At 45.4% G+C, this 27,244-nt stretch overlaps 1 protein-coding gene, 1 non-coding gene and 1 pseudogene across 2 annotated transcripts in view; 1 reads left to right on the forward strand and 2 right to left on the reverse strand.

Annotated features, from left to right (window-relative positions):
- LOC124595804 (farnesol dehydrogenase-like) overlaps positions 1-11,740 on the reverse strand; it is a 101,833-nt gene extending 90,093 nt beyond the window's left edge. The window contains exon 1 of the mRNA XM_047134695.1: positions 11,594-11,740. Within this exon, the coding sequence (XP_046990651.1) occupies positions 11,594-11,725 (132 nt within the window). The 5' untranslated portion in view covers positions 11,726-11,740. The remainder of the gene's footprint in view (positions 1-11,593) is intronic.
- Positions 2,690-2,807, forward strand: LOC124597532 (annotated as a pseudogene).
- Trnas-cga lies at positions 9,034-9,108 on the reverse strand. The gene has a single exon. It is a non-coding gene; the product is annotated as a tRNA-Ser (tRNA).
- Positions 11,741-27,244: the final 15,504 nt, after the last annotated feature.

Raw genomic sequence — 27,244 nt, forward strand, 5'->3', positions numbered from 1 at the left:
GGACTGCATACGACCGAGGCACACAGGGCCAACACCCGGCATCATGGTGTGGGGAGCGATCTCCTACACTGGCCGTACACCACTGGTGATCGTCGAGGGGACACTGAATAGTGCACGGTACATCCAAACCGTCATCGAACCCATCGTTCTACCATTCCTAGACCGGCAAGGGAACTTGCTGTTCCAACAGGACAATGCACGTCCGCATGTATCCCGTGCCACCCAACGTGCACTAGAAGGTGTAAGTCAACTACCCTGGCCAGCAAGATCTCCGGATCTGTCCCCCGTTGAGCATGTTTGGGACTGGATGAAGCGTCGTCTCACGCGGTCTGCACGTCCAGCACGAACGCTGGTCCAACTGAGGCGCCAGGTGGAAATGGCATGGCAAGCCGTTCCACAGGACTACATCCAGCATCTCTACGATCGTCTCCATGGGAGAATAGCAGCCTGCATTGCTGCGAAAGGTGGATATACACTGTACTAGTGCCGACATTGTGCATGCTCTGTTGCCTGTGTCTATGTGCCTGTGGTTCTGTCAGTGTGATCATGTGATGTATCTGACCCCAGGAATGTGTCAATAAAGTTTCCCCTTCCTGGGACAATGAATTCACGGTGTTCTTACTTCAATTTCCAGGAGTGTATATAAATGACTTAGTAGATAGTGTCGGAAGTTTCATGCGGCTTTTCGCGGATGATGCTGTAGTATACAGAGAAGTTGCAGCATTAGAAAATTGTAGCGAAATGCAGGAAGATCTGCAGCGGATAGGCACTTGGTGCAGGGAGTGGCAACTGTCCCTTAACATAGACAAATGTAATGTATTGCGAATACATAGAAAGAAGGATCCTTTATTGTATGATTATATGATAGCGGAATAAACAATGGTAGCAGTTAGTTCTGTAAAATATCTGGGAGTATGCGTGCGGAGCGATTTGAAGTGGAATGATCATATAAAATTAATTGCTGGTAACGCGGGTACCAGGTTGAGATTCATTGGGAGAGTGCTTAGAAAATGTAGTCCATCAACAAAGGAGGTGGCTTACAAAACACTCGTTCGACCTATACTTGAGTATTGCTCATCAGTGTGGTTTGACGGAGGAGATAGAGAAGATCCAAAGAAGAGCCGCGCGTTTTGTCACAGGGTTATTTGGTAACCGTGATAGCGTTACGGAGATGTTTAATAAACTCAAGTGGCAGACTCTGCAAGAGAGGCGCTCTGCATCGCGGTGTAGCTTGCTCGCCAGGTTTCGAGAGGGTGCGTTTCTGGATGAGGTATCGAATATATTGCTTCCCCCTACTTATACCTCCCGAGGAGATCACGAATGTAAAATTAGAGAGATTAGAGCGCGCACGGAGGCTTTCAGACAGTCGTTCTTCCCGCGAACCATACGCGACTGGAACAGGAAAGGGAGGTAATGACAGTGGCACGTAAAGTGCCCTCCGCCACACACCGTTGGGTGGCTTGCGGAGTATAAATGTAGATGTAGATGTAGAAAAGGTATAAGAATGAGATTTAATTTCCGGGTGAAATGAGAGCAATGATAAAATTAGGTGAAGACTTTGCTGTCCTCAGGGAACTAGAGGAAGAACTGCATGAGCTGTTAAGTGGAACGAACAGTCTAATTAGGACAGAATATGGATCGCGAGTAAATAGAAGGAATATGAAAGTAATGAGGAGTGGCAGAAATTATTTCATCGGCACACGTGAAATAAAAATTGGGAATCGCGAAATAGAAGAACTGAAGGAATTCGGATCCACGCAATTAAAATAACCGGCCAAACAAGGAGGATGTAAGAAACAGTTTAGTACAGGCAAATAGAACATTCCTGGCCGAAGGAAGTCTCCTAATATCAAACATCAGCCTTGATTTTAGGAAGAAATTACTGAGAATGTATGTTTGGAGCAGAGCTTTGTATAGCAGTGAATCATGGACTGGGAGAAAATTGCAAAAGAAGAAGAGAATCGAAGCACTGAGGTGTGTCACTATTAGCAGGGTGTTGAAAATTAGGTGGACTGATTAGATAAGCAGTGAGGAGGTTCTTCGTAGAATCAGCGAGGAGAAAAACACGTGCAAAATATTGACAAGATGAGCAGTATGATATTCTGCCTTCCGGCAGGTCTTATCATGGGTTAAGTCTCTTCCACTTTTGTCTGTCCTTAGCCATTTCTGAATATTTGTCTCCTTTAATATTGTCCAGCATCTGATATCTTCTTTTTCCTCTTCCCCTTTTTCCCTCCACCATTCCTTCTATTCCTTCCTTCAAAAAACATTCCCTCCTCAAACAATGTCCAACCCAGTTTTCTCTTTCTGATCACTTTCAGCATGTTTCTTTCTTCTCCAACTACTCTTACTACTTCTTCATTCCTTACTCGGTCTTTCCATTTCACTTTTTCCATTCCTCTCCATATCCACATCTCTAGTGCCTCCAGTCTTCTTTCATCTTCCTTCCTCAATGTCCAGGTCTCCACACATACAGCGCAACACTCCAGATGAAACATTTGGCAAGTCTTTCCCTCAGATCTTTGTTTAGAGGTCCGCAAAGTAATTTCTGTTTCCGCTTGAATCCTTCTTTTGTCATTCCAATTCTTTTCCTAATTTCTGTTGATCAATACATATCATCCATTATTACACTTCGCAAGTAATTGAAGTTATTCACTTGCTCTATTTCCTCTCCCCCTATTTTCGTACGGGCAACGGCCTTGCCGCAGTGGATACACCGGTTCCCGTCAGATCACCGAAGTTAAGCGCTGTCGGCCGTGGCCGGCACTTGGATGGGTGACCATCTGGGCTGCCATGCCCTGTTGCCAGTTTTCGGGGTGCACTCAGCCTCGTGATGCCAACTGAGGAGCTACTCGACCGAATAGTAGCAGCTCCGGTGAAAAAAAAACCATCGTAACGACTGGGAGAGCGGTGTGCTGACCACATGCCCCTCCTATCTGCATCCTCATCTGAGGATGACACGGCCGTCGGATGGTCCCGATGGGCCACTTGTGGCCTGAAGACGGAGTGCTTTTATTTTCATATGGCATTTTCTCCCCCTTTCTCCAGTTACCATGCTCCTCGTTTTCTTCTTGTTAGCCTTCATTCCACAATCTTCTAATTTTGTGTTTATATCATCTAACATTTGTTCCCTCCCTCTTGCATTCTCTGCCATCACAACCATGACAAGATGAAGGGACACGATAATAGAACATGCGTTAAGACGGCAGGCAGTAACTTCCATGGTACTGCAAGAAGCTATAGGGGGGTGAAGATTGTAGAGGAAGATGTAGATAGGAATGCAGCGAACAAATAGTCAGAGACATTTGGTGTAAGTGGTGCTCTGAGATGAAGAGGACTTCACAGGAAAGGATGCCTTGGCGGGCCGCAGCAACCTAATGACCAGACTGATGATCTGAAAAGAAAAGTCCCTTTTATAGCTCGTCCTTTGTGTCCTATACCTGATCAACCAAAAAGTTTCGAGACAAGGTTAATAAAAAAGATAGAGAAAATCTAAGATGATGATTTGCACACTTCAAGTGTTCTATAGAGTCTCTCCTCATTTGAGTACAACACACAAAACGTTCATACATCCATGAGAAACTGTCAGATAAGTATCTCTTTGGGCTGTCGTTCAATTCGTCCGTCACATTGGCGTGAATGTCAGGTACGTCGTCAGAGCTTTGATTCTTCATGTGAATTTCTGCACATTGCCGTTTTCTGCTAGATTCGTATTGATAATGCCAAATCTCGCCGCCCATGGTGATTTTTTCAGAAACACGATTTTCATTTCAGTCAAGTCGTGGCAGGCGACCACACTTCATCGTTTTCCTTTGGGAGGTGTATGGGACAATCTTTGCTTACACTATTCTCTTCTTCAAAATTTTCTGTAGAATGTTTTAAACAGTTGATTCAGAGATGTGCAGTCTGTTGTTCCGCTGGGATTCGTTACGCAACAGCGTTGCCACACTACGGCTGCATGGCCTCTACTAAACAATCTATCGCAAAACCAACGAACCTGAGGACAGCTGCCGAGAGTCTAAATGCCGACCTGACTGCAGTATCAAAATAGGCGCAGGTGAAAGCTGAACCCATCCAACCATCTTTAATCCTAAATGGGACAAATATCAACTGACTTACTTTAGTGAACAGTCTAGGAATAACAACAGATGTAAATCTAAATTGGACTGAGCACGTAACTATAATGTGCAAGAAGGCATCACCATCTCTTCATGCCCTACAAAAATCTAAATAGCTCACCCCTCTTGACCCAAAAAAGAAACTTGAACAAACTCATACACTTCCAATTATTTATTATAGAGATGTTATCCTGCAAGGTCTTTATGAGGAAAGCTCACGGCGTATGGAACTGGTTATGAATGTCTGTGTTTGCTACAAATGTGATGATCAATTTCCCCATCATGTGTACAGCTATCCTGGCTGCGTGCAGACAAGTGCAGGGGCTTCCATTCCACCCTGTCATCTCTGCTGTCTTATCAGTGAAGAGTGTGGCTTGATATCTTTCCTCGACCTTAACGCTTTCATCTGAACAACATGAGAGAAACACTCATTCCCATTAGAGCAAATTCCACTCCGTCGTTCAGCCAGTTTCTCGAAAACTCCTCAATAGCAGAAACCAGAATGTGGACTAACCTCCCACATTATATTAGAGAACTGAATAAGATCTCCAGCTTCAGGAGACACTTAATGAGGTGTCTAATGAAGGAACCATAATGAGTAGCATTCTCCCTGTAAGCACTGACTACCTTTGTTCATCCTTCTTTCCAACCAGATCTTCGTCATTTCCCAATATTCTTACTTGATGGTGTGTTCTTAAATTTGGTTTCCCCAACTCGCTGTATCAGAAAATATCCATTTTGTACACTTATAATTATTTTTATATCTACCGCTATAATTATTATTATTTCTTTCTTTTCTCAGACGTTATGTCTGGTCAAAAATGGAAAGTGACGCAGACCTTGATCAAGCGTGACTTCCTTTTAACTGTACGGTATATGTTATATTGCATTTAGGGACTTTCGGGTGATTGAACATGTATCAATAATTACGGATTTCTGTAGTTGTACATATAAGTAGCTGTATTGCATTATTATTATTATTATTATTATTATCTTCACTTTCTCAGACATTAAGTCCGGTTAAAAATGGAGTGACGCGGACCTTGATCAAGCGTCACTTACTTTTAACTGTACGGTATGTGTTATATTGCATTTAGGAACTTTCGGGTAATTGAACATGTATCAATAATTACGGATTTCTGTAGCTGTATATATATGTTTGGATGTAGCTATATTGCATTGATGTACTGGTGGATATTGTGTGGTATGACTCCTGTAGTTGATAGTATAATTGGTATGATGTCAACTTTATCATGATGCCACATGTCTTTGACTTCCTCAGCCAGTTGGATGTATTTTTCAATTTTTTCTCCTGTTTTCTTTTGTATATTTGTTGTATTGGGTATGGATATTTCGATTAGTTGTGTTAATTTCTTCTTTTTATTGGTGAGTATGATGTCAGGTTTGTTATGTGGCGTTGTTTTATCTGTTATAATGGTTCTGTTCCAGTATAATTTGTATTCATCATTCTCCAGTACATTTTGTGGTGTATACTTGTATGTAGGAATGTGTTGTTTTAAAAGTTTATGTTGTAAGGCAAGCTGTTGATGTATTATTTTTGCGACATTGTCATGTCTTCTGGGGTATTCTGTATTTGCTAGTATTGTACATCCGCTTGTGATGTGATCTACTGTTTCTATTTGTTGTTTACAAAGTCTGCATTTATCCGTTGTGGTATTGGGATCTTTAATAATATGCTTGCTGTAATACCTGGTGTTTATTGTTTGATCCTGTATTGCAATCATGAATCCTTCTGTCTCACTGTATATATTGCCTTTTCTTAGCCATGTGTTGGATGCGTCTTGATCGATGTGTGGCTGTGTTAGATGATACGGGTGCTTGCCATGTAGTGTTTTCATTTTCCAATTTACTTTCTTCATGTCTGTTGATGTTATGTGATCTAAAGGGTTGTAGAAGTGGTTATGAAATTGCAGTGGTGTAGCCGATGTATTTATATGAGTGATTGCCTTGTGTATTTTGCTAGTTTCTGCTCGTTCTAGAAAGAATTTTCTTAAATTGTCTACCTGTCCATAATGTAGGTTTTTTATGTCGATAAATCCCCTTCCTCCTTCCTTTCTGCTTAATGTGAATCTTTCTGTTGCTGAATGTATGTGATGTATTCTATATTTGTGGCATTGTGATCGTGTTAGTGTATTGAGTGCTTCTAGGTCTGTGTTACTCCATTTCATTACTCCAAATGAGTAGGTCAATATTGGTATGGCATAGGTATTTATAGCTTTTGTCTTGTTTCTTGCTGTCAATTCTGTTTTCAGTATTTTTGTTAGTCTTTGTCTATATTTTTCTTTTAGTTCTTCTTTGATATTTGTATTATCTATTCCTATTTTTTGTCTGTATCCTAGATATTTATAGGCATCCGTTTTTTCCATCGCTTCTATGCAGTCGCTGTGGTTATCCAATATGTAATCTTCTTGTTTAGTGTGTTTTCCCTTGACTATGCTATTTTTCTTACATTTGTCTGTTCCAAAAGCCATACTTATATCATTGCTGAATCCTTCTGTTATCTTTAGTAATTGGTTGAGTTGTTGATTTGTTGCTGCCAGTAGTTTTAGATCATTCATGTATAGCAAATGTGTGATTTTGTGTGGGTATGTTCCAGTAATATTGTATCCATAATTTGTATTATTTAGCATGTTGGATAGTGGGTTCAGAGCAAGGCAGAACCAGAAAGGACATAATGAGTCTCCTTGGTATATTCCACGCTTAATCTGTATTGGCTGTGATGTGATATTATTTGAATTTGTTTGGATATTAAGTGTGGTTTTCCAATTTTTCATTACTATGTTTAGGAACTGTATCAATTTAGGATCTACTTTGTAGTAACCATGAGTGGGGTACACTATCAAAAGCTTTTTGGTAATCAATGTATGCGTAGTGTAGCGACCTTTGTTTAGTTTTAGCTTGATATGTCACCTCTGCATCGATTATCAGTTGCTCTTTACATCCTCGTGCTCCTTTGCAACAGCCTTTTTGTTCTTCATTTATAATTTTGTTCTGTGTTGTATGTGTCGTTAATTTCTGTTTAATGACTGAAGTTAATATTTTGTATATTGTTGGTAGGCATGTTATGGGGCGATATTTAGCTGGGTTCGCTGTGTCTGCTTGATCTTTAGGTTTCAGATATGTTATTCCGTGTGTAAGTGTATCAGGGAATGTGTATGGGTCTGCAATGTAACTTAAATAATTTAGTTAGATGTGAATGTGTTGAGGTGAACTTCTTTAACCAGAAATTTGCTATTTTGTCATTTCCAGGGGCTTTCCAATTGTGAGTAGAATTAATTGCTTGGGTGACTTCATGTTGCAAAATTATCACTTCAGGCATTTGTGGTATCATCTTGTATGTGTCTGTTTCTGCTTGTATCCACCGTGCATGCCTGTTATGTTGTACCGGGTTTGACCATATGTTGCTCCAGAAGTGTTCCATGTCTGTTATGTTTGGTGGATTGTTTATTTTAATGTGTGTGTTATCTATTGTCTGGTAAAATTTCTTTTGGTTTGTGTTGAATGTTTGGTTTTGTTTCCTTCTATTTTCACTTTTTTTGTATCTTCTGAGTCGTTTGGCTAATGCTTGTAATTTCTGCTTCTTTTCGTCTAATTGCTCTGTCGCTTCTTGTTGTGAGATTTTACCTAACCTTTTCCGTTTTTTTTCCGAGATTTCATTTCTTATAAATTGTGTTAGCTGTCCGATGTCTTTTCTCAGTTTTTCTATTTTGATCTGTAGCCTGTGTTGCCATGCTGGTTTTGTGGGTTTCTTCTGTGTGTTGGTTGGTTCTGATCTCTGCCTAGTGTGTATATTTAGTGTAGTGAGTCCTCCTATATAAACCAGTAGTTGTAACTCTTCCATAGTTGTATTTTCATTTATTTTGTTGTGTATGACTGTGTTGATAGTTTTTATAGTTGTTTCGACTTGTGGGTTATTTGGTGGTCTACGCAAGAATGGTCTAATGTCTGTATTTGTGTCTTTGTATTCTATATATGTTAGCTGAAATTTTTCTTGTATATCTAACATCTGTGTCACTTCGTGTTCTATTTGTGCTTGTTCTGGTGGCTGTCTTAAGATTTCGTTTTCCTCTGATTGTTTAATTGGTGCATGTTGTTCTTTGTTTGTTTGCTCAGGGATGTTTGAGTCCATTACTGTATTTTCTTCTTCTTCTGATTGCACATTATTTTGTTCCAGTATTTGTTGTACTTGATGTTTGATGTTTTCTAATTCTGACTGGGGTATCCTGTTATTTTTTATTATTACACGGATCTGATCAGCTAATCGTTGTTCTGTTAAAAATTTTAATTCTGGGTATCTGGTAATAAATGTTGTGTATAGTTGTGATCTGTATCCAGTTGTGTTGGTTCCTAGGTTTGTTGCTTGGTAATAACAGAACATGAGGTGTCGATTAACTTCATCTGACCATCTCATCCTCTGTCTTTGTTTTCCTTCTAGGGTGGTTGCAGGAAGCATATCCTGCAAAACACCTCTATTTGGATTTAAATCATTTTCCAGTTGGCTAGCAGTGTCGTTACCATTGTGGGCGGGCATAGGGTTCAAGCGTCGTCCCCGACCATGACGGCGCTTGTCCGAGGCTTCTTTAGTTCTGTCCTGAACCAACTAATCACACTAAAAGGGGGGTTAGCCCTATTAGTGGTTTGTTCTTTTCATCGCCTTTTACGACTGGGAGAACATACCGGAGGCCGATTCTTTTCCCGGGCCTCCACGGGGTTTATTATTATTATTATTATTATTACTACTACGAACATTAGTGGCAGCAGCTGGATGTAGTATTCATACAAGCACTGTCACTATTAACTTAATCAATTCATAGACAGTAAAATTTACTCACACTGTCACTTCATACACTAAAAATCACGCTAATACTGAAACTTCCTGGCAGATTAAAACTGTGTGCCCGACCGAGACTCGAACTCGGGACCTTTGCCTTTCGCGGGCAATTGCTCTACCAACTGAGCTACCGAAGCACGACTCACGCCCGGTCTCACAGCTTTACTTCTGCCAGTACCTCGTCTCCCACCTTCCAAACTTTACAGAAGCTCTCCTGCGAACCTTGCAGGACTAGCACTCCTGAAAGAAAGGATGTTGCGGAGACATGGCTTAGCCACAGCCTGGGGGATGTTTCCAGAATGAGAATCTCATTCATGCTAATACTATTTTTCTTATTAAAACTGTCATTTCAAGGTAGCTGTGATGTAAAAAAAACAGACCGATGTAAGAGAGGGCCTCATGGCCACCATCAGGTTAAGTTAAATAAATGAAATAAAACAAATAACACTGCCTGCTCACAATTGAGGGAACAGCCTTGCTGCAGTGGACACACCGGTTCCCTTGAGATCACCGAAGTTAAGCGTTGTTGGGCGTGGCCGGCACTTGGATGGGTGACCATCCAGCCGCCATGCGCTGTTGCCATTTTACGGGGTGCACTCAACCTCGTGATGCCAGTTGAGAAGCTACTCGACCGAATAGTAGCGGCTTCGGTCAAGAATACCATCATAACGACCGGGAGAGCGGTGTGCTGACCCCACGCCCCTCCTGTCCGCATCCTCCTCGGAGGATGACACGGCGGTCGGATGGTACCGGTAGGTCACTCGTGGCCTGAAGACGGAGTGCTGCTCACAATTAACTGTACAAATACACATCTGTTGTTTGCAGTAGTTAGTTGAATCTGCCACTGTAATCACTGCACTGACGTCGCTTATCAGTGTCGGAACATTTTGTATGGCCGATGTATACTTTCCATATACCAAGTAACTGGTCACTCTTCTAATATTAGCAGTCGACGCCACAGACCACTGTTTCTGCGCATGCATAGTCAGCAGCATTCTCAAGATTTTTGAACTGGTCACTGGTGACTGACGTGCCTAACCCACTTGCGATGTAACTGGCGGCTGAACTATGCACAGACACGTGACGCGCGTTCACCACGTGCAGTCGGCTTTGACCAGAAAGTCACTCCCACGGAACAGGCTTTAAACCCTGCCGGGTACATAAACAGCTCTCTCCGGTGGCTGCGGCCCGCTACATGCACCGAAGAGCGAAGTGCCCTGTGCGCATGCGCAACACGTACAGCCGAGTCCTAGCGTTAAGTATCGGGCCTATCACACATAGAGTAGAAATATCTCTGGAGTGAGCATTGCGTCCTGCGCATGTTGTCAACTTTAAACTGGAATTGTCACGTGATCTAGGGACGACGTCGATTGTTTAACGCCAATTCGCGTCCGCCATCAGGTGACGTCACGTCTCGTCACATAACATCAAAATATTCTACAATACCTTTCGAATGGAGGAATTCGCACAGGTCGTCAACGGATCGTCACGCCATTGCACGGTACGTCAAGGTTTCTCGGGAAGATAATTTTGACGGTACCTGTCTGTTAACATCTTAAGTTAACCTATTTCCGCCGCGCTCATTCTCCTTATAATAGTGGATTTTGTACTGTTGTATCTTCATAATCTCTATTTTATAATAGCGCTTTGTTTTAGTGACAAATTGGATATGTTCCATGACGGCTGGGATATTTTTTCCACTTTCTTACACAACCGAGGTCTTATATCTGAAGGTGAAAAGTTATTTAGGTTTTACGATAACACAACGGCACTGACGCCCACAATGTATATGTATAAGAACATAAGTAGACGAAGCAAATTCCACCATATGACATTTTAAGCAAAAAAGTCAGCTTTAATGTAGGAGTAAAATACAGTTGTTTATGACGTTATTAATTACGTAAGAAAAAACATAATGGATAAGTTTGACAGGCTTCATTAATTCGTTTGAAGCTTTCTTTGAAGTGTATGAATGTACATATTTTCCCTAGCAAATAATTGTCGATGTTTTTAAACGTTGTCTCACTTCTTAGTAATTTACCAAACATAATTGATCAAGAACATAGGTTATAGAGTTTGCTTCAGCTACTGACAAATTTGGTCGTTGTTAGCTCCTCAGTTCTGATACTATACTGTAACATTTTATGCATATTCGGGATGGTGACTCAAAACCCCAATTTCGCCGTTCAGAACTATGTTAAGCGACTTGACGAGATGTGACATGAACGACGTAAATACATGCTGACGTGAAGCTTCTGTGACGTCATGCTCGTTCATTTTGCTCTTCAAAGCTAAGAGCCCAATTTATTTCAAATATCAGACGTAAACTGCTATGGTGCCTGCAAAACGTCTATACTAAATCCACAGCACTTACGAAGGGAATCTGTCTTTACTAGCGATATGACAACATTCAAAATTTATAGGACAGATGTCGGACAAATCTACGGCGTCCCGAGATCACGTGAGCATTGTGGCAACGTATGTTGACAACACAAAATCAATTCTGCGTTTCTGAATGCTCTCTCCAGAGATATTTCTACTCTATGCTACCACAGTTAGCATGCTTAGTGGGGCAGTGTCGGCAGCTGAAGCTGTAGCCGCGGCGGCCGCTCCCGCGACTGACCTGCACCCTGCCGGGCCTGCGGGCGACGCCCACGACGGTGACGCCGTGCCGCAGCAGGGCGCGCACCACGGCGGCGCCGATGCCCGCGCTGGCGCCAGTCACCACCGCCACCCGGCCCCGCCAGCGATCCATGGCGACTGACTGTGCGCTTCTGAGCTGGCCCTGCCCTCCTGCCCGCCTCTGCTGACGTCACGGCAGCAGATAACACGCCGCCCGGCACAGCTGAGGCCCTCTAGCGGCTGCATTCGTGGCCGTTATCGCAGTGAGAACAGCGGCGGAGCCACTGTGTAAACATAGTGATGCTAGAGGGCAACTGTGTAACAGGATAGCTTGACAGTAATTGTTGGAACTCAAAATCTGCCGCCGCACTGGGTCCTTCAGGGGAGTCCGTGGCACCGCACCGCCGGCTTGCGGTCCGTGCCTGAACGGCAAGTTGAAATAGAGAAAGGAGAGAGGGATACATACTCGTACACTACTGGCCATTAAAATTGCTACACCACGAAGATGACGTGCTTCAGACGCGAAATTTAACCGACAGGAAGAAGACGCTGTGATATACAAATGATTAGCTTTTCAGAGCATTCACACAGGGGTGGCGCCGGTGGCGACACCTACGACGTGCTGGCATGAGGAAAGTTTCCCACCGGTTTCTCAAACACAAACGGCAGTTGACCGGCGTTGCCTGGTGAAACGTTGTTGTGATGCCTCGTGTAAGGAGGAGAAACGCGTACTATCACGTATCCGACTTTGATAAATGTCGGATTGTAGCCTATCGCGATTGCGGTTTATCGTATCGCAATGACTGTTAGCAGAATATGGAATTGGTGGGTTCAGGAGGGTAACACGGAACGCCGTGCTGGATCCCAACGACCTTGTGTCACTAGCAGTCGAGATGACAGGCATCTTATCCGCATGGCTGTAACGGATCGTGCAGCCACGTCTCGATCCCTGAGTCAACAGATGGGGACGTTTGCAAGACAACAACCATCTGCACGAACAGTTCGATGACGTTTGCAGCAGCATGGACTATCAGCTCGGAGACCGTGGCTGCGGTTACCCTTGACGCTGCATCACAGACAGGAGCACCTGCGATGGTGTACTCAACGACGAACCTGGGTGCACGAATGGCAAAACGTCATTTTTTCGGCTGAATCAAGGTGCCTTTTACAGCATCATGTTGGTCGCATCCGTGTTTGGCGACATCGCGGTGAACGCACATTGGAACTGTGTATTCGTCATCGCCATACCGGAATATCACCCGACGTGATGGTAAGGTGTGCCATTGGTTACACGTCTCGGTCACCTCTTGTTCACACTGACGACACTTTGAACAGTGGACATTACATTTCAGATGTGTTACGACCCGTGGCTCTACCCTTCATTCCATCCCTGCGAAACCCTACATTTCAGCAGAATAATGCACTACCGCATAATGCAGGTCCTGTACGGGCCTTTCTGGATACAGAAAATGTTCGACTGCTGCCCTGGCCAACACATTCTCCAGATCTCTCACCAACTGAAAACGTCTCGTCAATGGTGGCCGAGCAACTGGCTCGTCACAATACGCCAGTCACTACTCTTGATGAACTGTGGTATCGTGTTGAAGCTGCATGGGCAGCTGTACCTGTACACGCCATCCAAGCTCTGTTTGACTCAATGCCCAGGCGTATCAAGGCCGTTATTACGGCCAGAGGTGGTTGTTCTGGGTACTGATTTCTCAGGATCTATGCACCCAAATTGCGTGAAAATGTAATCACATGTCAGTTCTAGTATAATATATTTGTCCAATTAATACCCGTTTATCATCAGCATTTGTTCTCGGTGTAGCAATTTTAATGGCCAGTAGTGTATGTGTTTGTGACATAAACCCCTTCCACCGAAAACTTCTCTCCTTCATACCTCTTCTGTGTTACCACAGATGATGTGTCACTAATCTTATTTGTACTATGATTGCAGTACACGTGAGGTGCCTATTTGGTTCCACCGCCCTGAGTGAAATGTGTAAGTTCTAACTAATGTTCACCAACCTACAATCTTCTACAGTTGTTTTCCCCTGTGCAGAAAAGAGCACTTAGGTCGTGAATACGTTATCTTGAGGCTATAATAAACTCTTAGCGAGGAACTGATGTTTTAGAAATAAATAAATTTCCAATCATTTTGTTTATACGGGATGCCACTCGCATTTTATTAACAGAATACGAGAAACTGCTCAATTACATTCCACTTTACAGTCACAAATATTTTCCGTTCTTCGACAAAATAATGAACTGCTTAACTCCGTAATTATTATCACATTGTTCTCAACTACATGTTCGAATGATGAGAAGTTGGTACTTAAGTCCTTGGCTGATACCGACCGCGGCAGACAACATGTCTGTTCTCCGAGAGTGCAGAACCACCTCTGATCTCACAGCCGAAGTACTTCGCTCGCCATCCCAGTTAGGCGCGATCCGAAAATCTACGAAGTGCTTCGTCCACCTCTACGTTTAGCAGTTGTTTATTATTCTGCTTGTAATTAACAGTTTTGAAGTAATGGAAGGCTGCTATTGAGACATGCTTTTACATGAAATCCAAGTAGATACACTGTTTAGTTTTTCTAATATTAATAACAAAAGATTATCATTTTGGCGCGCAACTCCCTTACGCAGCATCCAATCGCGGAGAAGGACCACGATTTAGGCGGTCTTTCCCACGATACCCGTACCGAACAAACCATCTGTCATCGGTACCTCACACATTATGTCAGTTTGCCACTGCTGCCTTCTCAACTGCTCTAAGAGAGCTTCTTGTAGCCGAATATGATGGCTGTAAAGCGAGAAATATTACACCTGCTGCCACCGATGTGTGATAGATTCTGCCATGCAAATGTAACAGAATGACTAAAATCGGAATCAATAGGGTCCAAGAAATAATCTAGGCATAACATGGAGGGACCATGCCACAAATGAGATGACCCTGACAAGGGTAACTCCCCATCGCACCGCACGCAGATGCAGTGGTAAAATGGCGCAATGGACAGCCCGTCATAAACCGGACTCAGATCAAGCATGAAAACAGGAAGAACTGTGAAAAAAGAAGTAAAATAGAAACACTGAATAGTCCAAGGTCAAGATGTGCAACATCGAGCGAGTTGTCAGAACCACGGCGTCATGTTTGTGTACTCACGGTGTGTGACTGCGAACGAGGAGATCTCTGTTCAAGTCTTCCTCGTGTCCCTCCCATTTTTTCACGAAATTATGAACCGTCTGTCCGGTCATTGAAGTGTCTGTTCTCCTTCTCTGATCATGGCATTTGTCATGCTGTACATTGGCTATAAAATATGAGTCATGTGGTAAGAATATATTATTGTCGCAAGTAAACGTGATGAATAGTGAGGGTAGACGAGATGGAGCGGAAACGTGTCACAGAAATGAAAACAACAATTAAAACAACAAATAAACGGGTGTGAACCATGTTAGAACAAAGGAATTCAAAAGTCAAAACTTCCAAAACGGAACGCATGAGTAATAACATGTGGTACTTAGGAGGAAACAAATAGGAGGTACGTGCATCTGGAGGTCCCTTCCTTACACCACACTGTTGCAAACAGACTTTGCTCCGCGACAGAGACATCAATTGGCATACAGCGAACAGAAACTTCAGTGACCGGATGAACAGTTCATAATTTTTGAAAAAAATGGGGAACCACGTAGATTTGAACTCGGATCTCCCTTTTTCAATTCCAACACCGTGACCTCATAAACACGACAACGCGACTGTTTCAACTCGCAGGATGTTGCACATCTTGAGCTTGGACCGTTAACAGTATCTATTCTGCTTCTCTTTTCTCATAGTTCAGTACGCCTTTTTCATGTTTACATCCTTGATCTGGTTTCAGTTTCTCACGGGCTGTCCACTGTGCCATCTTACCATCACATCTGAGAGGGTCGCGATGGAAGTGTCCCTTGTCAGTGTTGCGAAGCTACCCAGTGCCACAGCCAGTAGCTACTCTCAAGCAACGTCGCCTGCGGTGGCACTCAAGTCGTATGGACCACTCCCGTCTTCCTCGACGCACACCACTCGGTGAGACAGTACCTGCCACGAAACTGCCTGGTAGACATGCATTGCGCTTTAAGCATTGCGCCAAGTGTGATATGAGCACATTCAAAATTATACGTAATTCACTGACCAATTCATACAGTATAACATATGTTTATATACATGTGTTAAAGCTATTAAAATATAAAACTGAATGAAAAGTCCAAGAGTTGACAGCAGCTGTTTTTATTGAAGTCCATTAGAGACTCACCCAAATGGTTTCGCAACTTCTAAGTCGCATTTCTGGTGTATATAAAGCTATGTCATATGGTATAGAGAACTAGTGCGGCATGTCGCAGACATAACAGTTGGCATCGCTAGGCAAAGTTCTCAGCCTTCATAAAAGATGAAAGTCGAGTCTGCATCATCACTTGATCTATTAAAATATATTCTTGTGGACATTTGTCAAGCAACGGAATATGACTATTGACTGCAACGAATGGGAGGAGGTCGTCGAAGACCGCACTAGGCGTAGGAAAGGACTGCAGCAAGTTCCACGGCGGCGCCTGGCTGAACAACTTAGCTGCAGAACGAACATGTAGACAACTGCGAACCCCTGTTTCGGGATGATATACAGGGTACACGTAACACACCTGTGGGTGCCAGGTGGGCTCTCGGATTGGACTCTTAATTCACTAACGAAAATTCCTGCGTGGTGCTACTTGAATCTTCTGTTGGGAATTATCGGTCTCTATGTACTAATCTGTAGTGGCACCTCTTTATTCTGGTGTGTGTGTGTGTGTGTGTGTGTGTGTGTGTGGTGGTACTGTAGGTGGTGGGGAACTATTGGAAACGCTGTGGACTATTTACCAATATAACTTTATTATCCCCTTATTTCTACAAGAAACAGACACGCTCTCCTCGTGATCTCTGGAGGGTGCAGCTGGTGTCGGCTGCTGGGACGGCGCCCGGCGGTGCTGCGTCAGGATTCCGGCCCGGAGTACTCAGAATCACATGCGACGCTCCGCGCTACACAAGCGCCGCGGATCTTCAACGGAAATATCGGCTAGACACCATCTTGCAGATATTCCAAAAATTCTCCACACGACTGTTCAGTAACACGAGACACTCGCGTAACCCGTTTATCCTTTCTCTTGGTAACTACGACCACAAACATAGACGGAAACATAGTAGACCAAAGACACTATTAGCAAGAAACTAAACATGTATGGTCCATAGCACGCTAACACGACAATACTGGCGAGCCCCTGTAACACAGCTACTACTGGCAACCCCAGATGCTCGACCTGCCGAAAAACAGGCAATCGCAGGAAAGCCGAACTGTACACAGCACGCAAACCAGCCACACACACCCCCTACACACTGATCTATGACCGATCGCCCACTAATGTAAGACGACCTTGAATTGTTACAGAGACGCAGTAGCAGCAGCAAGCCCTACAACGAGCTTCCGCAACGACAAAGGTAACGATGCACGATACCTCGCACTAACATAACCACACCTTGCATGCACTATCGCAGCTAGCAAGCAACTTCTGCCCTTACTACTGTCGCAGAGGTTTTCTTCCCTTGGCGCTTGCCTTGGCACTTTTTCCCTCTGCCCTTACAAACCGCTACCCTTCGATCGCTTTCGTCCACTTTCTGTCTCATGATGGACCATGTCAATGAGTAATCCTACCCAGACGCATGGATAACATGACAGCCCTCATCCTGTGACTCACGATTTGAAAACTAACATGTTATACGGAGGTGAAAGTAGAACTTTTGGTTTGTTCACCACGTTGGTGTGGGCGTGGAGGGGCCCCATCCTTTACCCGGCCCGGCGGCGAAGGCAGCGCCGCGGCCAGTTGTGATGTGCTTCGCAGCAGGCCGACACGCCAGCTGGTCAGATGGCGGCCCCACTGCTGTCCGCTCCGCGGTGGCGGAGGCGGCTGTGCGAAGGTCTCGACCCCGACACTCGGGCAGGCGGCGAACGGCGGCTGGCATTGTGACGCCGAATCCCCCCTGGGCCACCGCCTCAGCGGCAGCAGGTGAGGCAGCAGGCCGGCGGGACTGAGGAACCAAGACCCGTCGAAGACCCGGTGCGGCGGCGGACGCAGCCTGGTCTCGAACCGAAGGCTGCTCCTGGCGCTTCCCAGTCGTTTCGAGGTCCGGCGGTTCTGCGGTGTCGTGGTTCGGCTACTCATTAATGACCAAGTCCCCAAACGGAATGCCTTCCTGTTCTGACAAATTCAGACGCATTTATACTCCGTTACTGCCCATTTGTTTCTCCAAACCTGGTGTCTAGTCACGTCGCCCGTAACAAAGAGATTGGCTACAGTGTTTTTGTATGTCCTTGTGGTTGAGGTTAGAGGCACTTCGGCCACCATGTACACTACTGGCCATTAAAATTTCTACACCACGAAGATGACATGCTACAGACGCGAAACTTAACCGACAGGAAGATGATATGCAAATGATTAGCTTTTCAGAGCATCCACACAAGTATGGCGCCGCAGGCGACACCTACAACGTGCTGACATGAGGGAAGTTTCCAACCGATTTCTCATACACAAACAGAAGTTGACCGGCGTTGTCTGGTGAAACGTTGTTGTGATGCCTCGTGTAAGGAGCAGAAATGCATCCCATCACATTTCGGACTTTGATAAAGGTCGGATTGTAGCCTATCGCGATTGCGGTTTATCGTATCGCGACATTGCTGCTCGCGTTGGTCGAGATCCAATGACTGTTAGCAGAATATGGAATCGTTGGGTTCATGAGGGTAATACGGAACGACGTGCTGGATCCCAACGGCCTCGTATCACTAGCAGGCGAGATGACAGGCATCATATCCGCATGGCTGTAACGGATCGTCCAGTCACGTCTCGATCCCTGAGTCAACGGATGGGGACGTTTGCAAGATAACAACCATCTGCACGAACAGTTTGACGACGTTTGCAGCACCATGGACTATCAGCTCGGAGACCATGGCTGCCGTTACCCTTGACGCTGCATCACAGACAGACGAACCTGGGTGCACGAATGGCAAAACGTCATTTTTTCCGATGAATCCAGGTCCTGTTTACAGCATCATGATGGTCGCATCCGTGTTTGGCGACATCGCGGTGAACGCACATTGGAAGCGTGTATTCGCCATCGCCATACTCGCGTATCACCCGGCGTGATGGCATGAGGTGCCATTGGTTACACGTCTCGGTCACCTCTTGTTCGCATTGACGTCACTTTGAACAGTGGACGTTACATTTCAGATGTTTTACGACCCGTGGCTCTGCCCTTCATTCCATCCCTGCGAAATCCTACATTTCAGCAGAATAATGCACGACCGCATGTTGCAGGTCCTGTACGGGCCTTTCTGGATACAGAAAATGTTCGACTGCTGCCCCGGTCAGCTCATTCTCCAGATCTCTCACCAATTGAAAGCGTCTGGTCAATGGTGGCCGAGCAACTGGCTCGAAACAATACGCCAGCCACTACTTTTGATGAACTGTGGTGTCGTGTTGAAGCTGCATGGGCAGCTGTACCTGTACACGCCATCCAAGCTCTGTTTGACTCAATGCCCAGGCGTATCAAGTCCGTTATTACGGCCAGAGGTGGTTGTGCTGGGTACTGATTTCTCAGGATCTGTGCACTCAAATTGCGTGAAAATGTAATCACATGTCAGTTCTAGTATAATATATTTGTCTAACGAATTCCCGTTTATCATCTGCATTTCTTCTTGGTGTAGCAATTTTAGTGGCCAGTAGTGTATATAATAAAATGGAACACCTATAGACCTCATTATGATCTCCTTTATTGTATGGCTAGCAGTTTCACGTCACTGTACCATCTTCAGCCCTTAAATGACGCTGAGGGAGTTAACTCCATCCGTACACACGTTTCGTCAGTGGCCAACATCTTTAACTGGTTATCGCAGACTACCCGTAACAACGATGTTGTGCCTCCGACCATCTACTACCAACGCTCGAGTGTGGAGGCAACGCCCCACTTACTACATCACTTTTTGCTGCGCGGGGCAGTTTGCCACTGCGCTCAGCTATCCATGTTTCGCAGCTCACTTGCGCATCTGACATCGTGCCCATGTCGACATAGCGTGGCTGACGGCCAGCGCTGTCGTCGCAGTATTCCGTAGCGGCCTCCATGCTACTTTCAGTCACGTACGCTAAAGATTTAATACTTTTACCTAAAATACTGGGTTGTGCCACTATAGACCATGGATGACAATAATGTGACATATTCATTCACCTACACACGTCGTAATCCTAGCAGCCTGTGTAAAGTGCTTCTGACATTTTCCCAGGTTTCAAATTGTAAGACATTTCCAGGGACATATGTGGACTCTGACCACTACTTATTGGTTATGAACTGTAGATTAAAACTGAAGAAACTGCAAAAAGGTGGGAATTTGAGGAGATGGGACCTGGATAAACTGAACGAACCAGAGGTTGTCGAGAGTTTCACAGGGAGCGTTACAGAACGATTGACAAGACAGCGGAAAGGAATACAGTAGAAGAAGAGTGGGTGACTTTTAGAGATGAAATAGTAAACGAAGCACAGGATCAACTAAGTAAAAAGACGACGGCTAGTAGAAATCCTTCGGTAACACAACAGATGTTGAAATTAATTGATGAAAATATAGAAATGCAGTAAATGAACCAGGCTAAAAGGAATACAAATGTCTCAAAAATGAGATCGACAGGAAGTGCAATATGGCTAAACAGCAACGGCTAGAGGAAAAATGTAGGGATTTAGAAATATGCATAACTAGGGATACGATACATGCCACCTACAGGAAAATTAAAGAGAACAACTTGTATAAATACCAAGAGCTCAGACGGAAAACGAGCTCTAAGCAAAGAAGGGAAAGCAGAAAGGTAGAAGCAATATATAGAGGGCCTGTACAAGTACTATGTAGTTCATGGCAATGTTACGGAAATGGAAGACGACGTAGATGACGATGAAACGGGAGATATGGTACTGCGAGAAGAATTCGACAGAGCACTGAAAGACCTATGTCGAAACAAGGCCACAGGAGTACACAAGATTCAGTTAGAACTGCAGATAGCCTTTGGAGAGCCAGCCAGGAGAAAACTCTTCCATCTGGTGAACAAGATATATGTGTCAGGCAAAATAAATCAGACTTCAAGAAGAATATAGTAATTCCAATTCTAAAGAAAGCAGGTGCTGACGGGTGCGAGAATTACCGAAATATCAGTTCAATACGTCACGGCTGCAAAATACTGACGCGAATTCTTTACAGACGAATGGAAAAACTGGTAGAAGCTGACCTCGCAGAAGATCAGTTTGGATTCAGGAGAAATGTAGGAACACGCGAGGCAATACTGACCCAACGACTTATCTTAGAAGAGAGGTTAAGGAAAGACAAACCTACATTTATAACATTTGTAGACTTAGAGAAAGCTTTTGACAATGTTGACTGGAATGCTCCCTTTCAAACTCTGAAGGTGGCAGGGGTCAAATACAGGGAGCGGAAGGCTATTTATAATTTGTACTGAAACCAGATGGCAGTCGAGGGAAGCAGTAGTTCGGAAGGGAGTGAGACAGGATTGTAGCCTATCCCGAAATTATTCAATTTGTATATTGAGCAAGCAGTAAAGGAAACAAAAGAAAGATTTTAAGTATGAAGTAAAATCCAGGGAGAAGAAATAAAAACCTTGAGGTTCGCCGATGACCTTGTAATTCTGTCAAAGACAGCAAAGGACTTGGAAGAGCAGCTGAACGGAATGTACAGTGTCTTGGAAGGAGGATATAAAATAACATCAACAAAATCATAACGAGGATAATGGAATGCAGTCGAATTAAATCAGGTGATCCTGAGGGAATTAGATTAGGAAATGAGACACTTAAAGTAGTAAATTAGTTTTGCTATTGGGGCAGCAAAAAAACTTATGGTCGAAGTAGAGGAGATATAAAATGTAGACTGGCAATGGCAAGAAAAGCGTTTCTGAAAAAGAGAAATTTGTTAAGCTCGAGTATCGATCTAAGTGTCAGCAAGTCATTTCTGGAAGTATTTGTATGGAATATAGCCTTGTATGGAAGTGAAAAATAAACGATAAACAGTTTACACAGGAAGAAAATAGACGCTTTGAAATGTGGTGCTGCAGAAGAATGCTGAAGTTTAGATGGGTAGATCACGTAACTAATGAGGAAGTTCTGAAGATTAGGAAGATGGACAATTTGTGGCACAAATTGACAAGAAGAAGGAATCGGTTGATAGGTCACGTTTTGAGACATGAAGGGTTCACCAATTAAGTACTGAAGGGAAGCGTGGAGGGTAAAAATCATAGAGGGAGACCAAGAGATGAATAGTGTAGACAGATTCAAAAGGATGTATGTTGCAGTTGTTACTCAGAGATGAAGAGGCTTGCAGAGAATTGAGCAGCATGGAGAGCTACATCACACCAGTCTTTGGACTGAAGACCACAACAAACAACAAGAACTGTTATTTCGCAACTTCGCTTCCCCTCTGCCATAGATTTTAAAGATTCCCAACACAAACTTTTCTTTTCTTTTTTTTAAAATAAACAACAAGACAGTGACGACAGAATATTTATTTCATGATATGTGGGGATGACGTGACGGCTTCTGGAAACTGTGTGAAAGGTATTATCATGGGGACAGGATTGACGCAGACGGTTTGCGGAAGAGGGCGTGTTACTGTATCAGGAAAGGATTTAATGGCTGGGATTTTGGTGTCAGACGGTAGGTGGGGTTATGGTTGACTGGAGGTAAGGATTAGAACTTTTTGAATCAAACGAGAAGGATTGTTCGCTCCTGTCACATTGTTGTAGGACTGGGAATGTTGAACTATCGTGGATAGAAGATTGAAGAACTGTATGTCATCTTGGGTACAGATGGCTGCTGGTCCTGCGTATGATCCACTGGACATTTAGAAAAATATGGCGACACTGCAAATGAATGTTTTGCAGGTCTATTGTGACGATTTTTACGTTGTCCTCCGTTGCAGGGGTTGTTGGGTCGGACGGGAACCGTGCGTCTGGAGTTCAGTGGGGGAGATTTGGCTTTGCGTTAGTGGGAATTTGTAGGACGAGGTTCATTGCAAGTATTACCTATGGGAGGCAATTTCAGGTTGAGGATGTCTCTATGAAGATATTGCGACGTTATGGCACACAGGCGGTGGTCATCTGCAGACTAAAGGCACTTGCTGTACAATGCAAGAGACACCCCTTGCAGCATGGCATTTAGTCTACAGATGACCACTGTGTGCGAGAAACTGGTTAGGCCATGAAATGCACATGTGATTGTGTCGTAGGAAACTTAAGAAAATAAATAACATAATCATTTAAATTAATATGAGGTCAGAATATTTGGTACAAATGTTGGTCGCTAAATGAAACGCTACTAGTTAGGAAACCAATGACTTTATTTGAGGTGCTTCGGGAGATATCCATCACCAGATGGTCATGATCATATAGGTGCTGAGATGGATAAAGACATGTTGTAACTTTCATGGCATGTATCAGTTACAACATGCCGCCCCATTCTCCACCCAGAGGAGCCACCTCGCTATCGTCGCCACCGCCCCGATGGGGCTCTGCCCTGCCCCAGTTGCTGCCTTCGCCGCCGTCTGCAGCCGGCGATACTAAGCTGCCCCTACTGCCATCACCATCCAGCTGCTGTCCGGAGGGATTCGCCGGACTGCCTTCGCCACTTGTTGGAGGAGCTGCTGGCCCGCCCTGGTCGAGCCGCCGCAGCTCCCCCTAGCTGAGGGCTACCACACCACTGCTGCAGCTGCCGCCATCGCCGCTGTCCTTCGCCGAGGCCGCTGTCATCGACGCCGCCGCCGTTTCTATTCCCTGGCGCCGTCACCGCCACTGTCGCCGTCACCACCTTCGCCATCTTCACCCCCCACATGCCCACCACCAACATGGCCCACCCTACCACCTTCATCATTTTCACCTCCCCTTACACTGCTCCAACCGCCATCACATGGAGTTCATCAGCAGACCCCTCAACCCATTATCCTTTCCCTCCCTGTCCACCACACTCCTGCTCTGTTTTCAGCTGTCACTTCCCCCGACTCTCCCCCACCCTTAGCTGCCATCCCAATGTCATCTTCAGAATTCCCACCACTCTCTGCACCTCTACGACAGGCTCCCAGCTGGCACAAATTTCAGTGCACCGTGCCACAGTCTCTGCCACACCCACGACCCCACCCCCTGAATCACCTGCCCCTCAGGGAAGATCTGCCCCTGACATCAACGCCTCTGACCCATCCCCCAGCCCCTTTCCCAACCTGCCCTATCCCAAAAGCCTACCAAACACACTAATGTTGCCCCTGCCCCCGCCCCATGCACAAAGAAAACTCCTGATCCCCATGACACACTCTCTCCCATGGACACTACCTCATCCCCCACCTCTACATCTCCTTTGACCCACACCTTCATCCTCTCAAATCCTGACCCTCAATTCCTCGACACTCACACCCTCAGCCTGGCCGTCCGTAAATACTTCCCCAATGGTCCCATCTCCCTTGTCATTCATCGCAAGGACTCGGTCCTCATCAACCCCCCCCCCCCCCCCAAACACCCTTCCACACCAATCGCCTATCAAAAATCCCATGTGTCCACTTTGGCCCATAAGCCACCCTTACCCCCTTCTACACCCTCCTCTCCCCGACAGCCTCAACCTCCCCAACGTCCACCGATCTTCACCACCGTGATCATGGAGCTTAGCCCTGTGGTCACGGAGGCTGAGGGGTTGGCGGAACTCAATTCCCACCCTGACCTTGAAATCCACTCGGCTCATTGCATCTTTAATGACGCCGGGCCGACTTACCTTATGAGAATGTTCGTTGAATCCTCCTCCACCATTGACTGCCTTCTTAGAGAGGGAGCCCTCATATTTAACAAACGTCACAAAGTTGACCCCTCCCATTCCTGCCCTCCAATCCTACCACTGCCAACAATGTCTTGAAAATAACATGCCACTGCCTATTGTAAGAGCCCCCCTACCTGTCCCCACTGCAAAGACATTTCCTCAAGAACTGCCCCATCCTCGCCTCTTCCCCCTCCTGTAATGCCTGCAATTAATCTCATCCTACCTACTCATATAAATGCAAAGCAAAGCCTCATCCCATCACCCTAGACCTCACTGTCCCCATCCACCCAGTAGATGATCCCATCCACCCCAACAACTCCCTCTGTCCTCCTCTTACTGCAGAGGACATCACCATTGACCTAGAAAACATCCACCATTTCCAACACCCCTGCACCCTTTCCCAAATCCCCCTCGCTGCCCATTCTACACCACCTACTCCCACAACCACACCCAGTTCACCTTCAACCCCCTCACCACCCTCGTCTAAATCTCCCCTACCATGGTGCGACAACACTACAGTATCCTTTACAGTAGTATCTACTTCCTGCCCACCCACAAACATCTCTTCCTGCACGCCCTCAATCAACACTGTATGGATGCCTTCATACGAAATAAAACCTTCCTCCAACCCCATCTCTCCATCTCCACAGCCCCTTACAACCTCCACCACACCAGTAACTCATACTCCCTAGAGCGTGGTAGGGTTACTATTGGTCACCTTAAACATCTCCCTGTTTGACTCCAACCTCTCCTCCACAGTCCCACCAAGCATCTCACTCTCAGCCTCTTCTTCCCCACCCTTACTGTCACATGTGCCACCATCTACATCCGCCCTCACATCTCAACCCCATATCATTTCCTGGCCCACATTGACAGCACCTTCTCCACCTGTGTGATTGCCACAGACCTCAATATCCACAGTGATGATCCTGCCAACCTCCAGCGGTGAGATCAGTTTATCACCACACTCCAGGGAGACCTGATTCCCCTCCCCCAACACACCCAACCATAATCCAGCACCACTCCTGAGGTGATGCTAGTGTCTCCCAACCTCCTTGACCTCATTGGTAGAAACCATGGCCCCGTCCTTCTCACTGTCTCTGACGGTCGCCGTCCCTGCCCCATTCCTCGACCTGACATTCCCCCTAAACTTGTCCATGATTACCCCCACGTCAACTGGGAAATGCCACAATCTTACCCTCCATTCTCCCACTGACATCTACCATACCACACTACCTTCCTCCACCAGATCTTGACTGACACTGTAGCCACCCATATCCCAACCAAAGCCACCCACCCTCACCGCCTAGCCCTTGACCCCACAGGTGGTCCTTTTATGTGAATCCTGTTGACTCTAGCGATCCTACCTCTGCATGATGGAATCTGCTTCATGCTTACTGCAAAGAAACACCATACCTTGCGACAGATATGCATACAACTCAACGCCACACTCTCAATAAACTCTTCCAAGTATTGGTCTCTTTTCCACTGCCTTACTGGGAACTGTCCTACCCTGCAATACCCTCTCCCTCATGATGACCATCCCTTTCCTAACAACCTAAGTAAGGCCAACCACTTTGCCTCGCACCTACCCAAAGCCTTTTCCATTCCAAATGATCCCCAATTTGATTATTCCCTCATCCCCAACATGATCGAACATGCAGATATCTCTGCTCCTCCCCTTGCCCCTAGCTTCCAGTACTTGGGCCACACACCACCATCAGAACTTAACACTCCCATCACTACACAGGACATCATCCTCATACTCTGCACTAAACACAACAATGCCCCTGGTCACCACTGCATTACCTACTGCCACCTCAAACACTGGCCTCCCTCCTTTCTTGTAGTCCTTGCCGCCCTTTAAATGTAATCCTTGCCATCAGCTTCTACCCTGTGGAAAACCTCCCGTATCCTTATGTTCCCCAAACTTAACAAGCCTCTGTCTGATGCCTCTTCCTATCGCCCTATATGTCTTACCTCAGTGTTCAGCAAGCTCTTAGAATCCATCCATCCTTACCTGGTGATCTATCACCACCTCCACCAACACCGCCTTCTCCCCAACACCCAATGTAGCTTTCGACCTTCCTTCTCTGCCGACAATCAACTCCTATGCCTCAACCAACTCCTCTCCCTCCAGCTTAGTTCCCGTCGCTCCACCATTTTTGCATCCCTAGACCTCGAAATGGCCTATGACCATGTATGGCATCCTGGTCTCCTGTTTAAACTCCAGACCTATGCTCTTCCTATCAACTATGTCCATCTGATTGCCTTCTTCATCTTCTGCTACCCCTCCTATGTCATTGTCCATAACACCAATTCCTGTACCTTCCAACCCTCCATGGGTGAACACCAGGGCTCAGTTCTCTCCTCTCTCCTCTACCTCCTGTACACAGTAGATATGCCCCAACCCCCCATCCATAACACCAATTCCTGCAGGTTCTACCCCTCTGCAGATGTGCACCAGGACTCAGTTCTCTCCTCCTCTCTCCTCTACCTCCTGTACACAGCAGATATACCCCAACCCACCCACTGCCCCTCCAGTCCAACTCCTGTAGTATACAACAACACCAGCTTCCTTCCCCTCACTCTTAACCTTCAACAATCCCAATGCCTTCTCAAGAATCACCTTGACCTTTTTATGATGTGGTGTAAGCATTGGCTCCTAAAACTCAATCCTTCCAAGACCCAGGCAATCATCATAGGTCGTACCACTCCCTCCTTCTGGCCCCTTGCTTTTTCCCTTACCATCTG

This window comes from Schistocerca americana, chromosome 2, assembly GCF_021461395.2.
Source record: "Schistocerca americana isolate TAMUIC-IGC-003095 chromosome 2, iqSchAmer2.1, whole genome shotgun sequence".
Classification (NCBI taxonomy): Eukaryota; Metazoa; Arthropoda; class Insecta; order Orthoptera; family Acrididae; genus Schistocerca; species Schistocerca americana.